General features: G+C 50.3%; 1 protein-coding gene across 3 annotated transcripts in view; it reads right to left on the reverse strand.

Moving 5' to 3' along the window:
• Nucleotides 1-21,442, reverse strand: part of STK10 (serine/threonine kinase 10) — a 119,640-nt gene that overhangs the window by 45,096 nt on the left and 53,102 nt on the right. For all 3 annotated transcript variants that reach the window (XM_033853562.2, XM_033853561.2, XM_033853563.2), the window contains exons 4-7: nt 18,334-18,483; nt 5,721-5,793; nt 4,558-4,752; nt 3,892-3,973 (exon numbers count right to left, since the gene is read on the reverse strand). In XM_033853562.2, the coding sequence (XP_033709453.1) occupies nt 3,892-3,973; nt 4,558-4,752; nt 5,721-5,793; nt 18,334-18,483 (500 nt within the window). The remainder of the gene's footprint in view (nt 1-3,891; nt 3,974-4,557; nt 4,753-5,720; nt 5,794-18,333; nt 18,484-21,442) is intronic.

Genomic DNA, 21,442 nt, shown 5'->3' on the forward strand with positions numbered 1-21,442 from the left:
CAGTAGGTTTTAAACAGCGTACTTGGGGGAGGCCTCCCTGAGAAGCTGCCATTAGAGCAATGACTTGAAGAGAAAGAGTCAGCCGTGGAGGTGTCTAGGGGAAGAGCACCCCTGGCATAGTGGACAGGCAGTGCAAAGGCCCTGAGGCTGGAGTGTCTGAAGAGGAGCAAGGAGGCTGGTTGGCTGGGGAAGATTGAGGGGACAAGAGGAAGAGAAGTCTGAGGAGTCAAGGTGGGGTGGGCAGACCTTGCAGGACCTTGCAGATCACTGAGACTGTGGATTTTACCCTGAGTAAGATGGGAGCCATTAAGGGGCTCTGGACTCAGGAGGTATAGGAGCTGACTTATGTTTTTCCCTCTGGCTGCAATGGAGGTGGTGAGAAGTGGCTGGATCCTGGGCATGTTCTGAAGCCAGGAACAATAGGATTCCCCGGTAGAATGGATAAAGAGTGTGTGAGAAAGAGAGGGGTTAAGGATGCTTGCGAGGTTTGGGGCCTGAATGCTGGCAAGGTGGGGCTGCCATCGAATGAGACAGGAAAGCCATCGCTAGAGCATATTTGGGGAAAGATGGGGGCGCTCAGTTGCGGACGTGTTAAGTTTGAGATATCTACGGACACCTAAAGGAGTAGAGGGTAAACAGCCAGATACAAGGGCCTGTGGGCGAGGAGGGCAGTCTGGGCTGCAGGCAGAAATGCGGGAGTCATGGCGAACAGAAGAGCCCATCAAGGTGATGGAGACGGAGGAAAAGGCCCTGGCGCACTTCACGTGAATGAGCTGGAGAAACAGGAGCAGGCGAAGGAGACAGACGAGTGGCCAGTGAGAAGGAAGGAAACCAAGAGAGCGTGGAGACTTGACATCAGGCGTTGACAGCCAAGGGGAAGAGGGTCGCCTGTGGCTCTGCTGAGTCCAGCAAGACCAGCACCGAGGCCTGAGCTGACCACGGAGTCCAGAAGGTACTAACGACCTTGACAAGAATGCTGTGCTAGAACGGGGTGGGTTTAAGAGCAAATTCAACAAGTGCGTGCTGCGCACCGGATGTGTGACAGCCACGATGCTGAAGACAGCGGGCGGGCACAGAATCGCATCCACTCACACACTCCCGTGACGCAAGCACGACCCTCCTACAGAGGAGGAAACTGAGGCTCAGAGTGAGGACCGCTCGGGTTTCAGGAGGGCGAGCCTGATTTCAGAGCCTGGGTTACCACCAAGTGACACGGTCCCAACAACATATCCATGCAAGCGAATGAATGGATCCTAAACCAGCAGGGGCATAAGTCAGTCAGCTGAAGGCGGGATGCAGGGCAAGAGGAGGGGCCGGGAGGAACGTGGGGGCCGCTGGCAGATGGGAGGTTCTGGAGGGTGTGCTGGCAAGTCAAGGTCTGGGCTTACCCGTGGCCACTCCAAGTCAGGTGACCTCTGCAGGCCACTTCCCTGCCCTGAGCCTCAGGGTCCTCACCTAAGGCGGTAACGATGCCCCACCCTCCCTAACTCAGAGACGAACAGGCACGTGGAAAAAACGGACGGCAGCCTAAGCTCTGAAAGGAGCTTTCTTTGTCTGGAGGGATCTCTACTTTCTTCTGCAACCTTTCTGTCTCAGCGAAGAGTCCTCCGACAGGACGTTTTTTTTCTCCACCATGGAACGGAAATTCCTGTCTCTGGCTGAGGCTCCTGGGCTGCCACGAGGGGATGAGGGACAGCCGGTCTCTTCCTGGCAGCATATCCTGGAGGCCGGATGTATCACGCCAGGAGGTGCCTGCTCACGGGAAACAACTGGCCCCAGGAGCTTGGAGCTTTTGTATCTGTCAGTGACAGCAGGCCCACGCACCCCCACCCCTGGTTGGCCTGGTCCAGTCCCTTGCCGACGCCACCCACCAAACGCCGCGATACCCAGAAAAGAAGGCCTCTGGTAACTCCAGCCGTGTGCTTTCAAATGCAGTGCAGAAACCTACAAGGAACAATGATGAGCCCCAGCAGACAGACCCCATTCTGCATCCCCGCTTCTTTCCATTTTTTTATAATTCAGTTCAACGCATCAGCTATTCACCGCACACAGCACTTAACAACGAAGCTAAGCGCTTTACAGTGTCGTCTCACTCAACCCTGTAAGGGGGCCCTGGCTATCATCCTCACTTCAGAGTGAGAACAGGGTCACAGAGAGGTTAAGCCCCCTGAGCAGGGTCTCACAGCCAGTAAGTGGCAGAGCTGGGATTTGAACCCAGGACTTTCCAACCCCAGTCCACACACTGGATCACTGTGCTGCACACCCCAGAGAGATGCACTGTGGCCCAGAGTGCCAACCACAGCCCCAGCACCTGGCGCACAGTAGGTCGGTGCTTGGGAGAAGCGGCTGAATGTGAAGAAAGACTCGAGGGCACGGTGGAGCGTCGGCCCCCTTTGCTCCCACAACACGAAGGGGGAAGGACCAGAGTGGACAGGCCACATCACCCAGGCCCACTTCCTCTCCCTCTCCCAACAGCATTGGTGGCCCGGGGAGTGGAATCAGCCACGCTAGAGACACCGGGTGTTTCCAAACCTAGCTGCAAACACTCCAACCCTCACCCCGCCAGGACACGAGGCACCAGCCCTGGGCAAGGGCAGCTCGCAGCCACCTCCAATATTTCAAAGAGGCTCAACAAAGAAACAGTCATCCACTTCCCCACCTGGAGGCCGTTCAGCCAGCTAAGGGGATGCTCCCTGAGTCAGTTGTCATCCTGGCTGGTCCTGGAGATTCCACACCCAATAGCCAGAGGGAGCCTCCTAAGTGTAAGTGAGATGGTGTCTCCCTCCTCCAAACCCTCACGGGTGCGCCGTCACACACAGGGTGAAGCCTGCATCCTCCCGAGGTCCTGCATGACCTGCCATGAGCTGGTCCCCCTCCTCTTTGAAAGGCCTGCTTCCACCGTTGGTCTTTCGCCAGGAACTTGGATTTGGGGAGGGTTCCCCCCATTAACTGATAAGAGGGGCCAGCTCTGCCTGAACTGCAAGCGACGTGGCCCACGCTGAACGCCTGCCAGACGTCTGCAGTCTGGAATGCTGCCCGTGCCAGGCAGAGGCTGCCCACGTGGCCAGCCCCCAGTGAAACCCTGGGCCCCGAGCTCTCCAACACGCTTCCCAGGTAAACAACACCTCACACGTGTCACCACAACGCACAGCTGGGGGAACTAAGCACAGACCGTGTGACTCCACTGGAAGGGGACTCTGGAAGCTCCTGCCTGGCTTCCCTCAGGTGCCTTTTCCTCTGTATCTTTTTGCTGTAGTAAGTCAGAGTGGAGAGTACGACTAGATGCTGCGTCCCAAGTGTCCTCCTAGGGAAGCACTGAACCTGGGGGTGGGCACGCCCCCGTACCCCTCCGATCTCATCTCCAGCCCTGCCCCCCTCCTCACCCCGGCTCCTGCACCCTGGCCCCCCAGCTCTCCCGGCTGCACCAATCGTGCCCCCATCCTAGGCCTTCACCTCTGCTCCTGAGCACCATGTGCCTGCCCCCCTGGCCTCCTTTGGGTGTCTGTGCACAGAGCCCCTTGTGTCCTCCTTTTATAGGAGAGCAACCCCTCCCAGGCCCCCCCCCCCCGCCGTGCTGTTCTCTTTTCCTCCACAGCCCTGCTCTCCACCTGCCACGTACACTATCTGCTCATCAGCTGCCTGTCTGCCCCACTGGAAGGTAAACTCATTAAGGACAGGAGTCTGGGGGCTCCCTTACCACAGGCAGCACCCCCCGCACGAGGGCCGGCATGTGGCAGGTGCTCAGGGAACGTCGGCCGACGAGTGAACAGTTGTGCACACCATCGCCTGGGCCAGGGGAGGACGAACCCAGCTTCCAGGTCACGGGTGATCTGTCCACAGGAAGGGCTGGGCAGAGGGACAGGCAGCCACCCGGGAGAGGGGACCACTCACCTCCAGGAGCTGTGCAGCGCTGGGCCGGGTCTCCGGGTTCTTATCCAGGGCCGTCTTCAGGAAGTCTCGGAACTCCGCAGACCTGGGAGGACAGACAGGTAAGCTGGGAGCGGGCGAGAGCCGAGAAAACTCCCCACCATCACTGACTCCACTCTCCCGGGAGGCGTGTGCTTCCCAAACACGCCCTTCAAAGGACAAAGGGCGCCTTTATAAGCTACATGGCAGAGGCGACGGGGCCTTCAAGATGCCCTTCTCGTCGCAGACAGCACCAACAGAGAGGATGTGGAAATCAGAGGAGCAGGGACTTGCCCGAGGGCACACAGTGAAACACAGCAGTGCTGGGGTTCGAGCCCCAATTCCCAGCCCAGGGCTGTGCCACGGGGCTGCTGGAGCTCACGTGGGCTCTTACTCCTGCAGTGGGATCCGGCTTATCTGGGTTACCCATTCTCTCTGATGGAGAGCCGATGTCCACAGCACAGAGGGAGGAAAGAGCCAGGAGGGTCCAGGGAGCTCAGAGAAGCCTGCAGACCCCCAGGCCCAACCGCTCCCCAACTGCAGAGCCCAGCAGCAACGGCAGAGCCCTGGCACCCCGCATCCCCCCACCCCGCGTCCCAGGCCCGCTGGCCGTCCAGCAAACACCCTCAGGCAGGCCTCCTGGCCACTTACCACTTAGAAGGCGTGAGTAGCGTGGGAGGGTCTGACTTGGCAATCTTGAGCAGGACCCGCATGGGGTTGAGCTCGTGATGCGGGGGCTCGATCTGGGCCATCTCAATCAGAGTGATGCCCAGGGACCAGATGTCGGCTTTGTAGTCATAGGGGGTGTCCTTCATGGTCTCACACATCACCACCTCGGGGGCCATCCTGAACCAACCAAGGGACAACAGAGGGCTCAGATCCTGGCCTCCACAGGCGCTTCTCAGAGACTCAGGGTCAAGGACCAGCACAAGCCAACATCAGGGGGTTGGCAGCACTCCCGAGTCATGATTTTCATTCCTTTCCATCCCACTGTCTTTCTTAGGACCGTTTTCTCACACAAGGACGCCTTCCAAGCGGCTCCGATGCCCAAGTCCTGCTGCAGTTCTGATTCCTACCACGAGATGGCAGCAACAATCCAGAACACAGGGTCCTGGGGAAGGGGTGGGTGGGAGCAGTGGGAAAGGTACCCAGGAAAAACTGGGGGTGGGAAGGGGGGGTGAAGAGAACACAACAGCACAGAGAGAAGGGATGGGAGAGAAAAGGAGAAAGAGGAATAAAAGGGCAGAGAGAGAAAGAAAGAGTGAGTAATAAGCAAGAAAGGAACCTCACTCCATGATGGGAAGTAAAACAGAAAGTAGTTAGGTGTGAAACAGAGGGTTTTTTGTTTGTTTGCTTGTTTTTAAAGTAATAGTTTTGGAAAAGAAGGAAACACAGTGGACTGGATAAGTCTGGGGAGATTTCATATAAGCACAGGAACTGAACTTGTATTGTTCATCTTCATGGCCCTAGCCCTACGCCTGGCACTCAATCAAGAACCGTTTTTCAGGGGTGTCAGTTCTTATTAATGGAGCATTTTCTATATGCACCATCCCATTCAATCCCCACAATAGCCCATTATGTAGGTGCTATTATACCGCTGATTTTACAGGTGAGTAAACTGAGGCACACGAAGCTGAGCAACATAGCCAAGGTCTCAGCGCTAGTAAGTGAGGGGATCTGGGCTCAGACCCAGCAGGCTGACTCAGGAGCCCCTGCCTCTGTCCTCTCTCCTCTAGACCAGCCAGAGGAACCGTGGAGAGTTGGAGGTGTAGCGTTCAGTCCACCATCCCCTTTCCAGAAGCTACACGACTCACCAGTAAGGCGTTCCTATGAAGGAATCTCGTTTCTGCAGAGTCTTCAGATTCTTGGCAGACACACCAAAGTCAGCTGCAAGGCAAGAATCTCAGATAGAGGACTGGATGAACATTCCTCCACCCACAGCCCTGGGGCATGGACTCAGAGACACATGTTCCAAATCAACTAACAGATGCCATTTTCTATCTAGCAAACTAGTGATCATTAAAAAACAATAATACCTACTACTGTAAGATGTATTGAGACATGCACTTTCCTACTTGTTAAGAAGAATAGAAATTGAAGGGGACTTCCCTGGTGGTCCAGTGGTTAAGAATCCACCTTCCAACGCAGGGGGTGCGGGTTCGATCCCTGGCCGAGGAACTAAGATCCTACATGCCGCGGGGCAACCAAGCCTGCACGAGGCAAATAGAGAGAAGCCCACGCGCCGCAATGATGGATCCCAGGTGCCGCAGCTAAGACCCAACACAGCCAATAAATAAATAAATAAATTTTTTTTTTTAAAAAAAGAATATATATTGGAGAGGCTTTTAGGAAAGCAGTTTGGCAATGAATAACAAGAACCTTTCAAATTATCCATACTCTTCTGGTGCAGTAATTCCAAATCTAGGAACCTACCTTAATGGAGTAATCAGGTTTTTAAAATTTTTATTATTTATTTATCTTTTATTATTTTTGGCTGCATTGGGTCTTCGTTGCTGCGCGTGGGCTTTCTCTAGCTGTGGCCAGTGGGGGCTACTCTTCATTGCAGTACACGCAGGCTTCTTACTGCAGTGGCTTCTCTTGTTGCGAAGCACAAGCTCTAGGCGTGAGGGTTTCAGTAGTTGTGGCTCACAGGCTCAGTAGCTGTGGCTCGCGGGCTCCAGAGCGCAGGCTCAGTTGTTGTGGCGCACGGGCTTAGCTGCTCCGCGGCGTGTGGGATCTACCTGGCCCAGGGCTCGAACCCATGTCCCCTGCATCGGCAGGCAGATTCTTAACCACTGCGCCACCAGAGAAGCCCAAAATAATCTTAAATATTAAAAAAAAATTATGTGTAACGATATTCACCAAAGTGCCATCATAATAGAGACGAGTTAAAAACAATCACAATCGCTTTCAGGGAGTGATTTTAAAACTTCTTGTATGCAATATATAATATATTCTATCTTTTCCAAAAAGAATTTAAGGGACTCTCCTGGTGGTCCAATGGTTAAGACTCCACGGTCCCAAGGCAGGGGGCCCAGGTTCGATCCCTGGTCGGGGAACTAGACCCGCATACATGCCGCAACTAAGAGTTTGCATGGCACAACTAAAGGTCCCACACGCTGCAACTAAGACCTGGCACAGCCCAATAAATAAATCAGTAAATAAATATTTTTTTAAAAAAAGAATTTAAGATGGTGTATCAAATACACACACACACACACACACACACACACACACACAGAACAAGATGAACTAGGAAATTAGGAGAGGTAAGAAAGAAGGTAAAGGGTAAACAACTGAACAGATTAAGAAAAATGTGATACACAAACACAGTGGAATATTTTGTAGTCATTAAAGTTTTGAAGTACTTTATTCAATATTTTAATATTAAATTATACATATTAATATTAAATTTTAACATATCTTTCATAATGATAATAGATGAGGAAGGTTAAGAGGTAGAAACTTCCCATTACAAAACAAATGAGTCACGGGGATGCAATGTACAGTGTGGGTACTATAGCCAATAATCATGTAATATCTTTGTGTGGTGATAGATGGTAACTAGACTTAACATGGTGATCATTTTGTAAAGTGTAGAAATATCGACTCCCTATGCTGTGCACCAGAAACCAGCACAGTGTTGTCAATTAGACTTCAAAACAAACAAACTCCTAGAAAAATAGATCAGATGTGTAGGGGTTCGGGGCAGGGGGAATTGGATGAAGATGGTCAAAGGTACAAACTTGCAGTTATAAGGTAAATAAGTCCTAGGGAGGTAATATACAACGTGACAAATAGAATTAACACTGCTGGGTGTTATATATGAAAGTTGGTAACACAGTAATTCCTAAGAGTTCTCATCACAAGGAAAAACATTTTTTCTTTCATTTTGTAACTATACAAATGGATGTTCGCTAAACTTATTGTGATAATCATTTCATGATATATGTAAGTCCGATCATTATGCTGTGACCTTAAACTGATACAGTGCTGAATGTCAATTATATCTGAATAAAACTGGGAGTAAAAATAAATTAAAGTTTTTAAATAACATATATTTCAATGTTTCAATATTTAATAGAATATTAAAATATTTTATTGGTATATTTATATAGGATAAATGGGAAAGGGAGAGGATGTATATTGTATGGTCAGAATTGTGCCCCACTCCCTCCCCCACAAAAGGGCAAAAATATATTTTGAATTATTGGAGGAAATGTACCAGCCTGCTTAAATGGTTGTCTGTGGGTGGTAAGACTAGACGAGGTTTCTTCTGTTTTCTGAATTCCCGAAGTTTGCTGTGAGAAACGCGTATGACTTTCAGGACTAACAGAAAATAAATAAATATAATTTCTCTTTACACACACATCCACCACCACCAGTCTTGCTTCACACACCCGCTGCTAAGGGAAGAGCCCAGAGCCACGAAGAGGAATTTTCTCCAGTGCTCTGGCCTTCAGGGGCCAAGTTTCATCTTCATTAAAAACTAAACTCAGGAGGAAGCAACATCTTGAGAGAACTGTCGATGTTCAGTTTGAAGCCTGGCTTCGAGAAACTGCAAAGTTGCTATGTAACTGCTGGCCACCCCGGGAGCCTCCGCCTGGGTCTGGAAGCCACGATCGGGTGCTTTAATCAGACTCACAATTTCAAACCAGGAGGGAGCATAATGCTGAGAGACGGGCCTGAACACTAGAGAGGTGGGTTCCAGTCTTGCCCCTTCTACTGCACCAGGTTCATTCATCTATTCATTCAGGTACCATCTGGAACCACACACAGGCCCAGGGCAGAGAATACAGTGGGGAAAAAGCAAATGAAGTCCTTGCCCTCAGGCAGCTCAAAGCTTACTTGTGGAAGCAGAGAGCAATCAGATAAACACAACCACGGAAAGATAGGGCTGCGGGGCTGGGAGGGTCTACAGTGGGGGGATGTGACCTCAAGAGAGCAGGGAAGGGAGGACCTGGAGGAAGTACCACCAGGCTATTCATTCATTCAACAAGCACTAACTAAACATCCCTGGTGGGCCAGGCACTGTTCTAGGCACAGAGATGAACCAAAACCCTCACCCTCATTGCCTTGTTATTCTGGTGGTGGAAACAGGTTCTCCACACCACGTGATTCCTGGTAATGAGGAGGGCCATGCAGGGATAAGGCAGGGCAAAGGGACAGAGAGTGCTGGATGGATGGGCGGCTATTTTAGACAGGAGGTCAAGGTCTAGGGGAAACTATTTCCAGGCAGAGGAAGCAAGCTGGCTGGAGGGCCCAGGAGGGGCAGGGCAGCATGGCTGGAAGGGCGTGGACTTGGATAAGTGGGGGAAATAGGCAGGGGCCAGGACAGTTACCAAATCTCTGACCCTCCGTTTCCCCGCCGGTGACATGGGGATGGTGAGACTGTAGAACTACTTTGCAGGGTTGCGATGAGAATTAAATGACACATAAAGCAAACAGCTCCAAGCCCGGCTCTTGGTAAATGCTCTGTCACGATGGTGAAGATTCCATGGGTACCTGAGCTGGCACCCTCGAGATCCTTACGTCGAGAAAAGGACAAGGCTGTACTGAGACCCCTTCCTGGGAATGGGCAGGAAAGCTGGCCTCCGAACCTCAGTCAGTGCTAACTGGACAACAGCTATTCCATCAGCTGATGACAGTGCTCACGGGACAGTCTGGCTACTGGGGTTGGGGGGCTGTCGCCTTCCAGGGTGGGAGCAGCTACTGCTGCAGGGTGAGATGCAAAAACCAGCAAACCCAGGTGAGAAGCCAGCTCTGCTGCTGACCACCCTGTGGCCTGGGCAAGTCATCACCGCATCACTGGGCTCCTGGGTAAGAATGGGGAGCCAGGCTCACCTCCTTCCTGCTGGGTCCGCCTGGGCCCCACGCGGGCCTGGCTATCCTGTAAACACCAACAATGGCTGGCACGCCATTCCACGACGTCTTTGCAGGAGAGCGACTGCCTCTCAGACCCAGGGTGAGGCTTCCAGGAGGGAGGCTAGAGCTGGCCACTCCCATACCGCAGCGCCCACTGGTCCCTTCCGGAGAAGGGAGAGGAAAAGCAGAAACCACCAACTTTCAAAATGACACACAGTTGGTCCCCAGGGCCCTCCCTGAAGCAAGAGCCTGCCAGCTTTTTGGGTGGCTGCTACTTCCCCTTCTGGGGACCAGCCAGGAGGGTGGGGCGGCCCCTCCCTGCAGCCCAGAACCCTCACACTGTCCCTGGGCAGCGGTGGCCACAGCCGTTTGCTCCCTGAATGGAGTTTATAAGCCATGTCCTCCGACGGGTAGATGGCTGCCCTCGGACAATTCAAAGGCAGTCTGAGATTTTCACCAGGCAGTCTCTTCTGTTGAAAACACTCCTCCCTTCCCTTTTCCTATTTTGAAACAAGAATCAGAGACAAAGCAGCAGGCAGGTGGGGACTCCATAAATTATCATTTCCATATGGAAAGAGGCCATTTCTGCTTTGTCCCCAGCAGTATCCCAGCACCACATCTGCCACATGAAACACTCAACAGGGCTCTCAAATGAACAACAGAATAAATGAACGGACGGAAAAAAATGACAAAACTGGGTTTTAAGAAATATGTTGGACAACAATTCTATTTCTGGAAATAAATCCCCCCCCAAACAGATTTCAAATATACATGGAAGTTTCTGAAAGCATTATGCAAAAGAGTGAAAAACTGGAAAAAACCTAAGCTGCTGCTGGAGCCTGGTTGGTAGATAGTTCAGTAAATCTGGGCTCACCCGGACCATGAGATAACACGCAGCCCTTAAAAAGAACGGATTTGCCTTCGTCCACACTAACTTGGAAGTTCGTCCATAACACACTGTCCCCACCAGGGTGCTGACAGACCGATGCACTGTGTGGTATGAACAGTATGAATTCCAGTTGCATCTTAAAAGAGTGACCCACGCATACCGCGTGCACACAAAGACGTCCACAAGCATCGGAAAGAGTCTGAAAGGCTGCACATCAAACTCATTGTGACTACCTCCCCGGAAGTGGGATTTTGCTGGGGGCAGTGTGCTGAGGGGGCCTTACATGTTTTACTGACTACACCTTTTATTCTTTAAAACGTTTATGATAGAGAGTACGCATCGCTTTTATGAAAAGCAGGCTTGAAAAGCTGAGATGCATGTGACAAAGTTTGGGGTGAGGGTTGTGGGGTTTTGTTTTTGTTTTTTCAAGTAAAACTCAGTGGGAGCCAGGATGTGGTGAAAGAACTTCACACTCCACTGGGGGGTGTGAACTGGTGCACCCAGCGTGAACGGCACATTGGCCACAGGTATCAACACCACCCGACACGCTGCACACACCCAACAATCCTAATTCCAAGACTCCCCCTCAAAGGTGTGATTACAGACAGAGACTTGCAGACCCATGAACAAGCATGCCCATCACTGCGCTTGTGAGAGGATAACGTGAGAAACCTCACGAGATGCCTAAATATCCAACTTTGGGGGTTTCATAGGTCAATTATCGTTTGTGCACACGATGGAATGAAAGAAAAACATTAAATAACCATGTTTCCGAGGAATATTTAAGGATGTGGGGAATTATCGGATATTATTCTATTTTTTTAAAAAGCTGACTGGAAAAAAAAATATATATATATACTATGATCCAAATTTTTTAAAAAAATACATGTTAATCTAATAAAAACTAATATTTACTGAGAACTTATAAGGTGTGCAGCGCTACACAAAGAGGCTTATGCGTATCATTTACCTTCCTCTGTAAGTCATTTTGCATCTCATCAGCATCTATATTCCTACGTATGTCATTTATATCTATGACCCTTTGGGGCAGGGTCCCATCTTACAGATGAGGACAAGGAAGTTTAGAGAGATTAAGTAACTTGCAGGTGGTCACCCAGATCTAAGGACAAATGTGACGCTAAGTGTGTGCTCTACCACTCTCTGGTCTTTCTGAGCTCAGAAAAAAGACTGGAAGGAAGCAGTGCATCTTGGCAAGATTAGAAGAGACTTTAATTTCCTTCTTTGTGGGTCTTATTCCTAACTGTCTATACGACTCTATCTACCTATATACTCATTCATATATTTATTTTCTTATTACCAAGGTAATACTGCTTATCAAAAATTCAAACCTTTACAAAATAAAAAGTCTCCATAATCCTGGCAGAGATAAACACTTATGAGTTTGCTGCATAGAGCTCCAGATTTATTTATAAAAATAGAAATCATATATGTAAATAAAAATATATTAAAATTATATGTATAGATCATGTTCAGGTGTTTGCTACTTTTAACAATGAAATCACATTCAACATACTATTCTGCAACTTGTTTTTTCCCCCTTCACAGGATGTATATACATCTTTACAAGAGATTACACATTTTCTACAACTTAATTTTCAATAGCTGAAGAACATTCCATTGTATGATAGTACCATAACTTATTTAAGTAATATTCTACTGGAATAAATTGGATCATTTCTGATTTCTTGCTGTTACTTATACTGTTGCAATGAATACCATTGTACATATCTTTCTATACATGTATAAATAGCACATATTACTTTTATAATCAGAAAATTACATAACAGTGTAAAATGCATTACATATTATACACACACACACGCGCACACACACGCACACACGCACGCGCGCGCGCAGGCAGTGAACTTAGAATGTATGAAGATATATAAGAGAATCTTTCATCTGTCCCCTTAACCGCAGGCGACCAAAAGAATCCAAGATAAGAGGAGTCTTTCCCCAGACAATGCCAATTAAAGGCAAACCACTGCCCAATTGTCCTCCCCTCCTGGACCCTCCACCCCACACCAGCGGAGTCCACAATCTAGCTTGGTCAGGGCTTACACTCGAATTCTAGGTGTCTGAGAAGCTTCCAGGTGGGCCTCAATCAGGGGTCGTGCCATGTGCCCCAGGAAGTATTTGGAAATGAATGGGGGCAGTCAGGTTACCACAACAAAAGACAGTGCTGCTGCCATTTAGTGAGAAAGAGCCAGGGACACTGCATCTCCTTACACGGCAAAAGTGTCCCATCCAGCCAGCAGTGGCCCTGTGGGCAAGAACTAGCCACAGCCCTCGTGGTGCAGACAGAAAAGTGAACCCTCTCTAGAGGGTTTGGGACCTGCTGAAACTGGGGTGGTGACAGGAGAATCAAAGGCTCCCATCCCCAGCCCTGGAATCCCAGGGGTTTCCTTCCTTAGAGCAGCCGGAGGCATGCCTGGGCTCAAAAGAGAGAGGCTTCCACCAGTCACCCAAGTGACCTCTCTTAATTATCAGGACTTCTGCCTTCCCAGGAGCATCATGGGAACAGTACCAGGCAGGGAAGTGAGAAGAGTCTACTGTGATCTGAGATAAACTACTTCCTGTTTCTGAGCCTCAGTTTCCTCATCTATTAAATGGGGGTCATATTACGCAACCAACTGTGAGACTGAAAGAACTGCTCTATTTTTCTGTTTCTATTTTTATTTTCTTTTGTCTTTTAGGCAACCAGGTACACATGACCACTAATGAGGGCTTTGCTTTCCCATTCATTCCCCTCCATCTTCAGCCTCCTACCTCACTGCCTTCATCAACTCTCTCTTCTCCCACATAACCCTGCATTTTTCTGGTATTTTCTGTCTCTCTCAACCTCAATTGCAAACTCAGTCCTTTGTTCTTGCTTTCCATCCACATCTGCCTCACTCACTCCCTCTTCTGGGTCTCTATTACTCCAGCAGGCTGTGCCAGTCTATGGTGGACAGCAATTTGCTTTTCTGGCAAGTCCAAATCTTTCCTCCTTCTAGAAAACCATCTTGCCCACCCACAACCCCACAGTTTCAGGAGGGTGAGGGGGACTTCCATACTGCTACATGATCCCGCCTCCATTCTCAGAGACTGACTACAAGCTGGGCCAATAAGAGAAGCCCTCCTTACTGGGCCTCCTTGATTGGTCCAGGGATCTGCACCTGAGCCACGCTGGGCCAATCAGAGCTCTTCACTGGGATTATTGACTCTGAGACTTGAAATGATGAGGTTCAGTTCATCCTGCAGGAGGCAATGCTGGGGAAAGTAAAATTAAACCCAGCCAGAAGCTGTGTGTGAGGGGTTGCACTGAGAGCCTAACCAACATACACAGAAAGGCAGAAACCAGAGACAGTCCTAGCAGCATTGTTTTCCAGGGTCCAACTAACTCCATGTCCAGCTGCATATCTTCCCCAGCACGGTTCCATACACCATATACACACATTCTCCTGTCTGCCTTAAGTCGCGTGACCAGTTTTAATCACCTGCCACCAAGAGTCTAAGGAGGGTAGTGGTTAAGCACATGGGCTCTGAAACCAGATGCACTGGTCTAAACCCCAGCTGTTCCTCTTACTAGCTGTGTGACTTTGGGTAAGTTAATTAACCTCTCTAGGTGCCAAATCCTTCCTGTGTAAAATGTTATCAGTAGTCTGTGAGGATTCAGTGAGTTACATACCAAACACTGGCTCAGTGCCTGGTAGCCACAATGAAAGAACCAAGACCCCAGCCTGCTGGCAGCAGCACACAGGAATTCTGGGTTAGGGTCCAGGTGGGGGTGAGAGGCAGGTGACTGGCTCCTGCCAGGCCTCCTGAATATCAGGGGGCCTTTGGGAAGTAGAGATCCTGTAGTAACTTGAACTGATAAAGTAATGGCAATGCTGGACACTACTATTTACTGAGCACCTACTATGTGCCAAGCTCTGTGTTAGGCACTTTGATTTTTAGGCCAGTTCAGACCTCTTCTCGGAACTTGAAAGACCCCAAAAGTTGTGAATTTCACCTCCCATCTTCAGAGAAGCACCTCTGGGGAGAGGAACACAGGTTCTTTGGAGAATGAAGAACATTCCTCCTCAAGACAGCTACTGTGAGACATCCCTCAGCCCAGGAAAGAAACTCAACCTTTGCCAGGCCTCTCTCTGATAGGCTGGGCACCTATAGATGCTTTGCATATATTGCCTCATTAAATCATCATACCAATTCCATGAGGTAAGAACTACTACCCCACTGTTTGAGGAAAGTAAGATTCAAAAGGGTTAGGTGACTCATCCAAGGCCAAAGGCAGGTCCAGGACAAGAGCACAGATCTTTGGACCTCAGAGTCCTCACCCCACTTTACATCTGAACTGTCTCTGGTGGCAGACACTCTTCCTTTCCCTCTCTGCACAAATGCATTCCCACTGGCCATGAAGAACTGCTTCACAGCCACCCGGAGCTGGAATGTGTGCTCTGCTTGGCAACTATCAAATGAATCTCAGAGGAAGTCTGAAATCCTAGACAGAAGTAAACATTTAACACAAGGAAGAAGCAAAATGCCTAGTAGCAGAGAGGGACAGAACCCTGAGGCTCCCAGTGACAGTACTTTGTGTTTCAGCCCACTGGTCACAACCCTGTGAGGAGGTTCTGTTGTTACACCCACTGCACAGATGAAAAGACTGAGGCCTGAATGGTTAAATGTGTCTGTCCAGCTCGGAAGTGGCAGAGTCAGGATCTGAACCAGGCTTGTCTGTGTCTAGGGCCGACGCTTTGCTCAGCTCACCCTGCTGCTTCCCATTTATTCCCACTCCATCGAGAAACACAAACTGTCTCTGATAAGGTGACATCTCTGCTTGGGAGAAAGATCTGCTGAGCAATTCTCTTATGCAGCCCTGAGTTGCATAATGCCCCTCCAGGGGCCCCAGACGGTCCCAGGGACCTAGGAAGAGGCAGACAGACTGCTACCTCGTCTCTCAGGCCTCCTCCACTGCTTCACCAGGCGGCAGATTCCAAGCCCCAGGGGGAAGGAGGATTTTCTAAAACAGAATATCAGGACTCAGCAGGCGTCCACACCAGGTTCCCAGGGCCCAGCTGTAATTGTGTAAATACTCGCACATTCAACTCTCCCTGAACTTTTCTTCCTCCTTAATTGGTTTCCTAGTTTCCTCACCTGCATCTGTCAAGTCATCTGGAAAGCTGATGCCCCCATCTGCTCCTGCTGGGTTTCGAGTGCGGTTCTGGAGTCAGCTCGGCCCGTCAGCGCCCTCCCGACTGAAGGGGTGTGTGGAGGAAGTCAGCAAGGGAAAGGAGACCCTCACTGGGCACATCTTAGCCCCAGGCTGCTGGGGCCCTCCCTCCATCCCTGTCTCTACCCAGGGCTTCCCGGGCTTCCCTCTGCTGACAGCCCCTTAGGCTGCTCCTGACCCAGGCTGTCTGTGTCCTGTCTCCTCCATTTGATATGTTCTTTTTTTTTTTTTAGGTATTACCGTATGTATTTACTTTATTTTATTTATTTTACTTTTTTTAGTATCTTGCATATTTTTTTCAATTAAAAAAAATTTTTATTGGAGTATAAATGCTTTACCATGTTGTGTTAGTTTCTGCTGTACATTTAACACGTATCTGTGGAATCTAGAAAAATGGTACAGGTGAACCCATTTGCAGGGCAGGAATAGAGACACAGACATAGAGAACCGGCATGTGGACACGGCGGGGAAGAGGAGGGTGGGACGAGTTGGGAGATTAGGACTGACGTATATACACTACCAAGCGTAAAACAGATAGCTAGCGGGAACATGGCATAAAGCATGGGAAGCTCAGCTCCGTGCTCTGTGACGACCTAGATGGGTGGGATGGGGGGGTGGGAGGGAGGTCCAAGACGGAGGGGATATAGATATACATTTGATATGTTCTTGAAGGCTGAGCGAAGGTTTGCCTTGAATTCCCCAGAGCACATAAGACTCTTCTGTTCCCAGATTCTCCCTGACCTGGCTCTTCCCTGGCCACCTCCCTCCACCTGTGACAGAGCCAGTCCACTGGCAGCTAGAGTCAGGGAGACCCAAGTCCAAACCCTGCTGCTTCTCCCCACTCATGGACTGATCCTGGGCATCTCATTCCATTGTGGGTCTCAGCGTCCTCACCTGTGATGGGTATAGTCGCCTCCCCTCCCCCAAGTGTCCTCAGGAGTGCTGACTAAATGAGATGACGTCTGGAAAGTGCCTTGTCTGAGGGCTGGCATCTAGAGGGTGCTTCCTAAACCGATAAATATACATATCACTTTTTTTTATATTTTATTTTTATTATCACTTTTAACTCTTCTCATATTTACTCCTGCATTTACGCAGGAGTAAATATGAGAAGAGTTAAAAGTGATTGTCTTGAGCGGGGGGACAGGGAAGGGAGATGGTAGGAGTAGACGACACATGTATGTGTTATTTTGATTAAAAAAACTTATTAAAAATATAAAGAAATTCTGACACATGCTACAACATGGACGAACCTTGAGGACATTGTGCTAAGTGAAACAGGCACGAAAACACAAATGATTGCATTTATATGAGATTCCTAGAGTAGTCAAATTCACAGAGACATTCAAGAGAATGGTGGTTGGGGACTTCCCTGGTGGTCCAGCGGTAAAGAATCCGCCTTCCAATGCAGGGGACGCAGGTTAGATCCCCTGGGGAGGGGACTTAGATCCCACATGCCGAGGGGCAACTAAGCCCACACGCTTACAACTGCTGAGCTCGTGCGCCTCAACTAGAGAGCCTGTATGCCACAAACTACAGAGCCCGTGTGCTCCGGAACCTGCATGCCACAACTAGAGAGGAGCCCGCGGCGTGCTGCAACAAAGAGCCCGCGCACCGCAACTGAGACCTGATGCAGCCAAAAATGAAATAAAAATAAATTTAAAAAAAGAGAGAGAGAGAGAATGGTGGTTGCCAGGAGCTGGGGGCAGAGGGGATGGGGAGATGCTGTTTAATGGGTACAGAGTTTCAGTTTGGGAAGATGAAAAAGTTCCGGAGACGGATGGTGGTGATGGTTGCATAGCAATTTGAATGTGCTTGATGTCACTGAACTGTACACTTACAAACAGTTAAGATGATAAATTTTGTTATGTATATTTTACCACAGTTGAAAAGAAAAAAACAGAGAGGAGACATAAAAAAAAAATTAATAAGGTTTCACTATCTGCCCCCGATGCTCTATTTTCTGTCTGGGAATGGATGAGGGCTGTCTTTCCGGCCATCACTCTCTCTGATTCTACCAATCAGAAGCAAGAGCAAAAGGGGTTGGGCCAGTGCCTCCTTGCAGCGCTGTTGGCCTGTAGGCAGGATCACTCTTGGTAGCAAGGGGCTGTCCTGTGCACTGTAGGCTGCTGGGCATCCCTCTCTCTACCCACCAGATGTCAGTGGTCTCCCCCAACCTTTAGTTGTGACAACCAAAGATGTCTCCAGACATTGCCACTGTCCCCGGGGGACAAAATCACCCTCGGTTGAGAACCCTGGAGTAGATGCAGCCATGATGGGAACTGTGGCCCTGCGGCCCGGGCAAGACCGGGGAGGACCTCGACATCCCATGGGAGTGCGGATCCACACTCGCTCCCTCCTGCCCGCAGAGGCCAGGCCGACACCCCCGGCAGGTGGCGCAGGGCTCTGCCTTCCCGCCTCGCCCACAGACACCCCTTACCCAGCCTGATGTCTCCCTCAAGCGTCATCAGCACGTTGCCAGCTTTCAGATCCCGGTGGATGACCTTCTTGCCGTGCAGGAAGGTGAGGGCTTCCAGCATCTGGCGGCAAACCACCTGAATCTGGGGCTCAGTGAGGCCTCGGTCCAGCTCTGGAAACAGAGAGAACTTGTCAACTCAGCAAGTGCTCAATGCAGGCAACTCCATGTCAGGCCCCTGCCAGGTACAAGAAATACATAAGCCGCCAATGTGGTTGCGCACTTACCGTATACCAGGTTCACTTCTAAGCACTTCACAGGGTACCTGCTTCGTCCTCACAGTAACACTATGGAGCAGGCACAATTGTTCCGCCATGTCACAGGTTAGGAAACTGAGGCTCAGAGAGGTCAAGTCACTTGCTCAAGGTCACACAGTAGGGAGTCACAGATCTGAGATTAAAAACAGCCAGCCTGGGGCTTCCCTGGTGGCGCAGTGGTTGGGAGTCCGCCTGCCGATGCAGGGGACACGGGATCGTGCCCTGGTCCGGGAGGGTCCCGCATGCCGTGCAGCGGCTGGGCCCGTGAGCCATGGCCGCTGAGCCTGCGCATCCGGAGCCTGTGCTCCGCAACGGGAGAGGTCACAACAGTGAGAGGCCTTCGTATGCAAAAAAAGAAAAAAACCAGCCAGCTCTGTCTTCAGAGCTCAGGTTTGCAAACACAACCTTTCTGAGGGGCAGAGACCCATTCTGTGGGCCGGCACTGAGTGTCAGGCTCCGTGCTGGGTGTGGGGACACAGAGAAGGGCATGGAAATGACAAGCAACTTTTGGAACACAGGGGGGTTGGGGGGCATGGGAGGGCAGGACAGGCAGCAACCCCTTTTGCCTGGGGAATCTGGAAGCTCCCCAGAGGAAAGGGCATTCGAGCTGTGTCTTGAAGGAAGAACAGGTGTTTGAGAGGAGAAAAGTGGGGCAGGGCATTCCAGGTCAAAGAACCAGCCAAAGCGAAGGCCTGGAGGTGACATGAGCTGGTGTTGAAAAATGTTAACTGGCCGGTGGTGGTGGTACCAGAGATGGGGAAGGTGAGGGGCCGTCATCAAAAGCCTCTCGTGTGCTGGTTGGGGCCATGCGTGCGCGCACACACACAGACACACACACTATTCACAACCCAGCGTCCACTTAGAGACGGCAGGGACTTCTTTTCTGAGCAGGTGAGGAACGCAAAGAAGAGTTCCACAGCATGTGCAAAGGACCCCACTTGGCTGGCGGGGAAAGTTAAGTGGAGGTCGGAGGTTGGCAGGAGCTATGGAGGCTGCATTTTCTTTGAAATGCAAGGGGCAGTCTGGGAGAGGCTCTGAGTGGGACAGAGATACAACCTGAGTTTTGCGTTTAAAAAATTCCTCCTGGTGCAGCGAGTGAAGAGCTTGCAGGGAACAAGAGTGGGCAGGGGGCTTGGCTGGGGGCCACACCATGGTCCAGGAGGGCTAGAAGGTGGCCAACGCTTTGAAGAGGAAGGATTCCTGACCTGGGTTGGGGAGGGGGGAATGACAGAGTGTGGGACCAGGTGGGTGCAGTGGCGAGACAGGGTGCGAGAAGAGTCAAGGACGACATGCCCCACTCTCTGCCCCACTGGTCACCGTGATTATTGAGTTTTTGCTGCCGCCCAAGCTCCCTGTGCTGAGGTGAGCCTCACAGCCTTCAGGCTGCAGGCTCCCAGGCTGGTGGGCCAGAGCACTGCACTGAGGCCTCCCTCTGGCTGGAGAAGCACTCTCCCTTCTGACTTCCCAGGGCCAGGGCCAGGGCCAGGGCCAGGGTGGAGGTGCCAACTGCACTGTCCTGGGAAGCCCGGCCCCAAAGCAGGGCTCCTGGACCAGAGGTCCCTCTCTCTGGGTCCACAACTGCTCCCCTTCCCAACTGCTCATCCTTAACCCCTGTGCTTCCGCCAGCAGGGGTCTAGGCTCAGAGCCTGAGGGGACCTCAGGGCCACACAGACTGTGCCTGAACCCAGCGCTGCCTCTTACTGGCTGTGTGGTTTCTGGCAAGTTGCTGTATCCCACCGCATCTTCATTTACTGGTCTGTAAAATGGGAGTATGATGATGGATGTAGGCAGGGCTCCAGCGATAAAGCATGTTAACTTCTCAGCATGGAGTACAGTCAATAAAAGGTGATCGCTGGTCCTGAGATTATGTCAGATTATCTGCAGCAATTTTTTTTTTTTTTTGCGGCGTGTGGGCCTCTCACTGCTGTGGCCTCTCCCGTTGCGGAGCACAGGCTCCGGACACGCAGGCTCAGCGGCCATGGCTCACAGGCCCAGCCGCTCCGTGGCATGTGGGATCCTCCCGGACGGGGGCACGAACCCGCGTCCCCTGCATCGGCAGGCGGAATCTCAACCACTGCGCCACCAGGGAAGCCCTGCAGCAAATTTTTAAATGTCAAAAATGAGTCTGGCTCATGTCTGATTTACTTACATAAATGAAACAGGAAAAATCAAAGTGATGATGTGATGACCATGATCTCAACGCCACCATTTTTGGAGCCTTTACAATGCACTAGGCACAGGGATAAGGATTTGGGTACATTATTTCATTTAATCTTTACAATAATCCAGTGAGGTAAATAGATAAGACATATTTTTAAAGTCTAGTTTATTGAGATATAATTTACATACAGTAATATTCACCTTTTTTTGGGTATAGACTTCTATGAACTTTGGCAAATGTAGGTAGCCACAAAAACAGCACCACAATTTATTAATAGAATACATATTTCCATCACTCCCCCAAATTCCCCTGTGCCCCTTTCACCCCCATTCCAGCCCCAAATCAATCACTAATTTGATTCCTGTCCCTATAGTTTCATCTTTTTCTAGAAAGGCATATAATTGGAATCACACAGTACGATAAATTTTTAAGATGAATTCTTGATTACACAGCAATACATGAATACTTTCTCCTTAATAAAAGAAGCTGCAACATTGCAGATGAGTCTATTGCCGATGAGTCTAAGTCCCCTTCGAAACCACATCCAGACCCACCCCTCACCCTACCGTTCTCAGGAGGGCTGAGAGCCAAAATGTTTAGCAGCTAGCAAGGCGTGGCCCACAGGATCAGAACAAACTAAGATGGCCACGTGGTG

Source organism: Tursiops truncatus, chromosome 3 (genome assembly GCF_011762595.2).
Source record: "Tursiops truncatus isolate mTurTru1 chromosome 3, mTurTru1.mat.Y, whole genome shotgun sequence".
In the NCBI taxonomy this organism is placed as follows: domain Eukaryota; kingdom Metazoa; phylum Chordata; class Mammalia; order Artiodactyla; family Delphinidae; genus Tursiops; species Tursiops truncatus.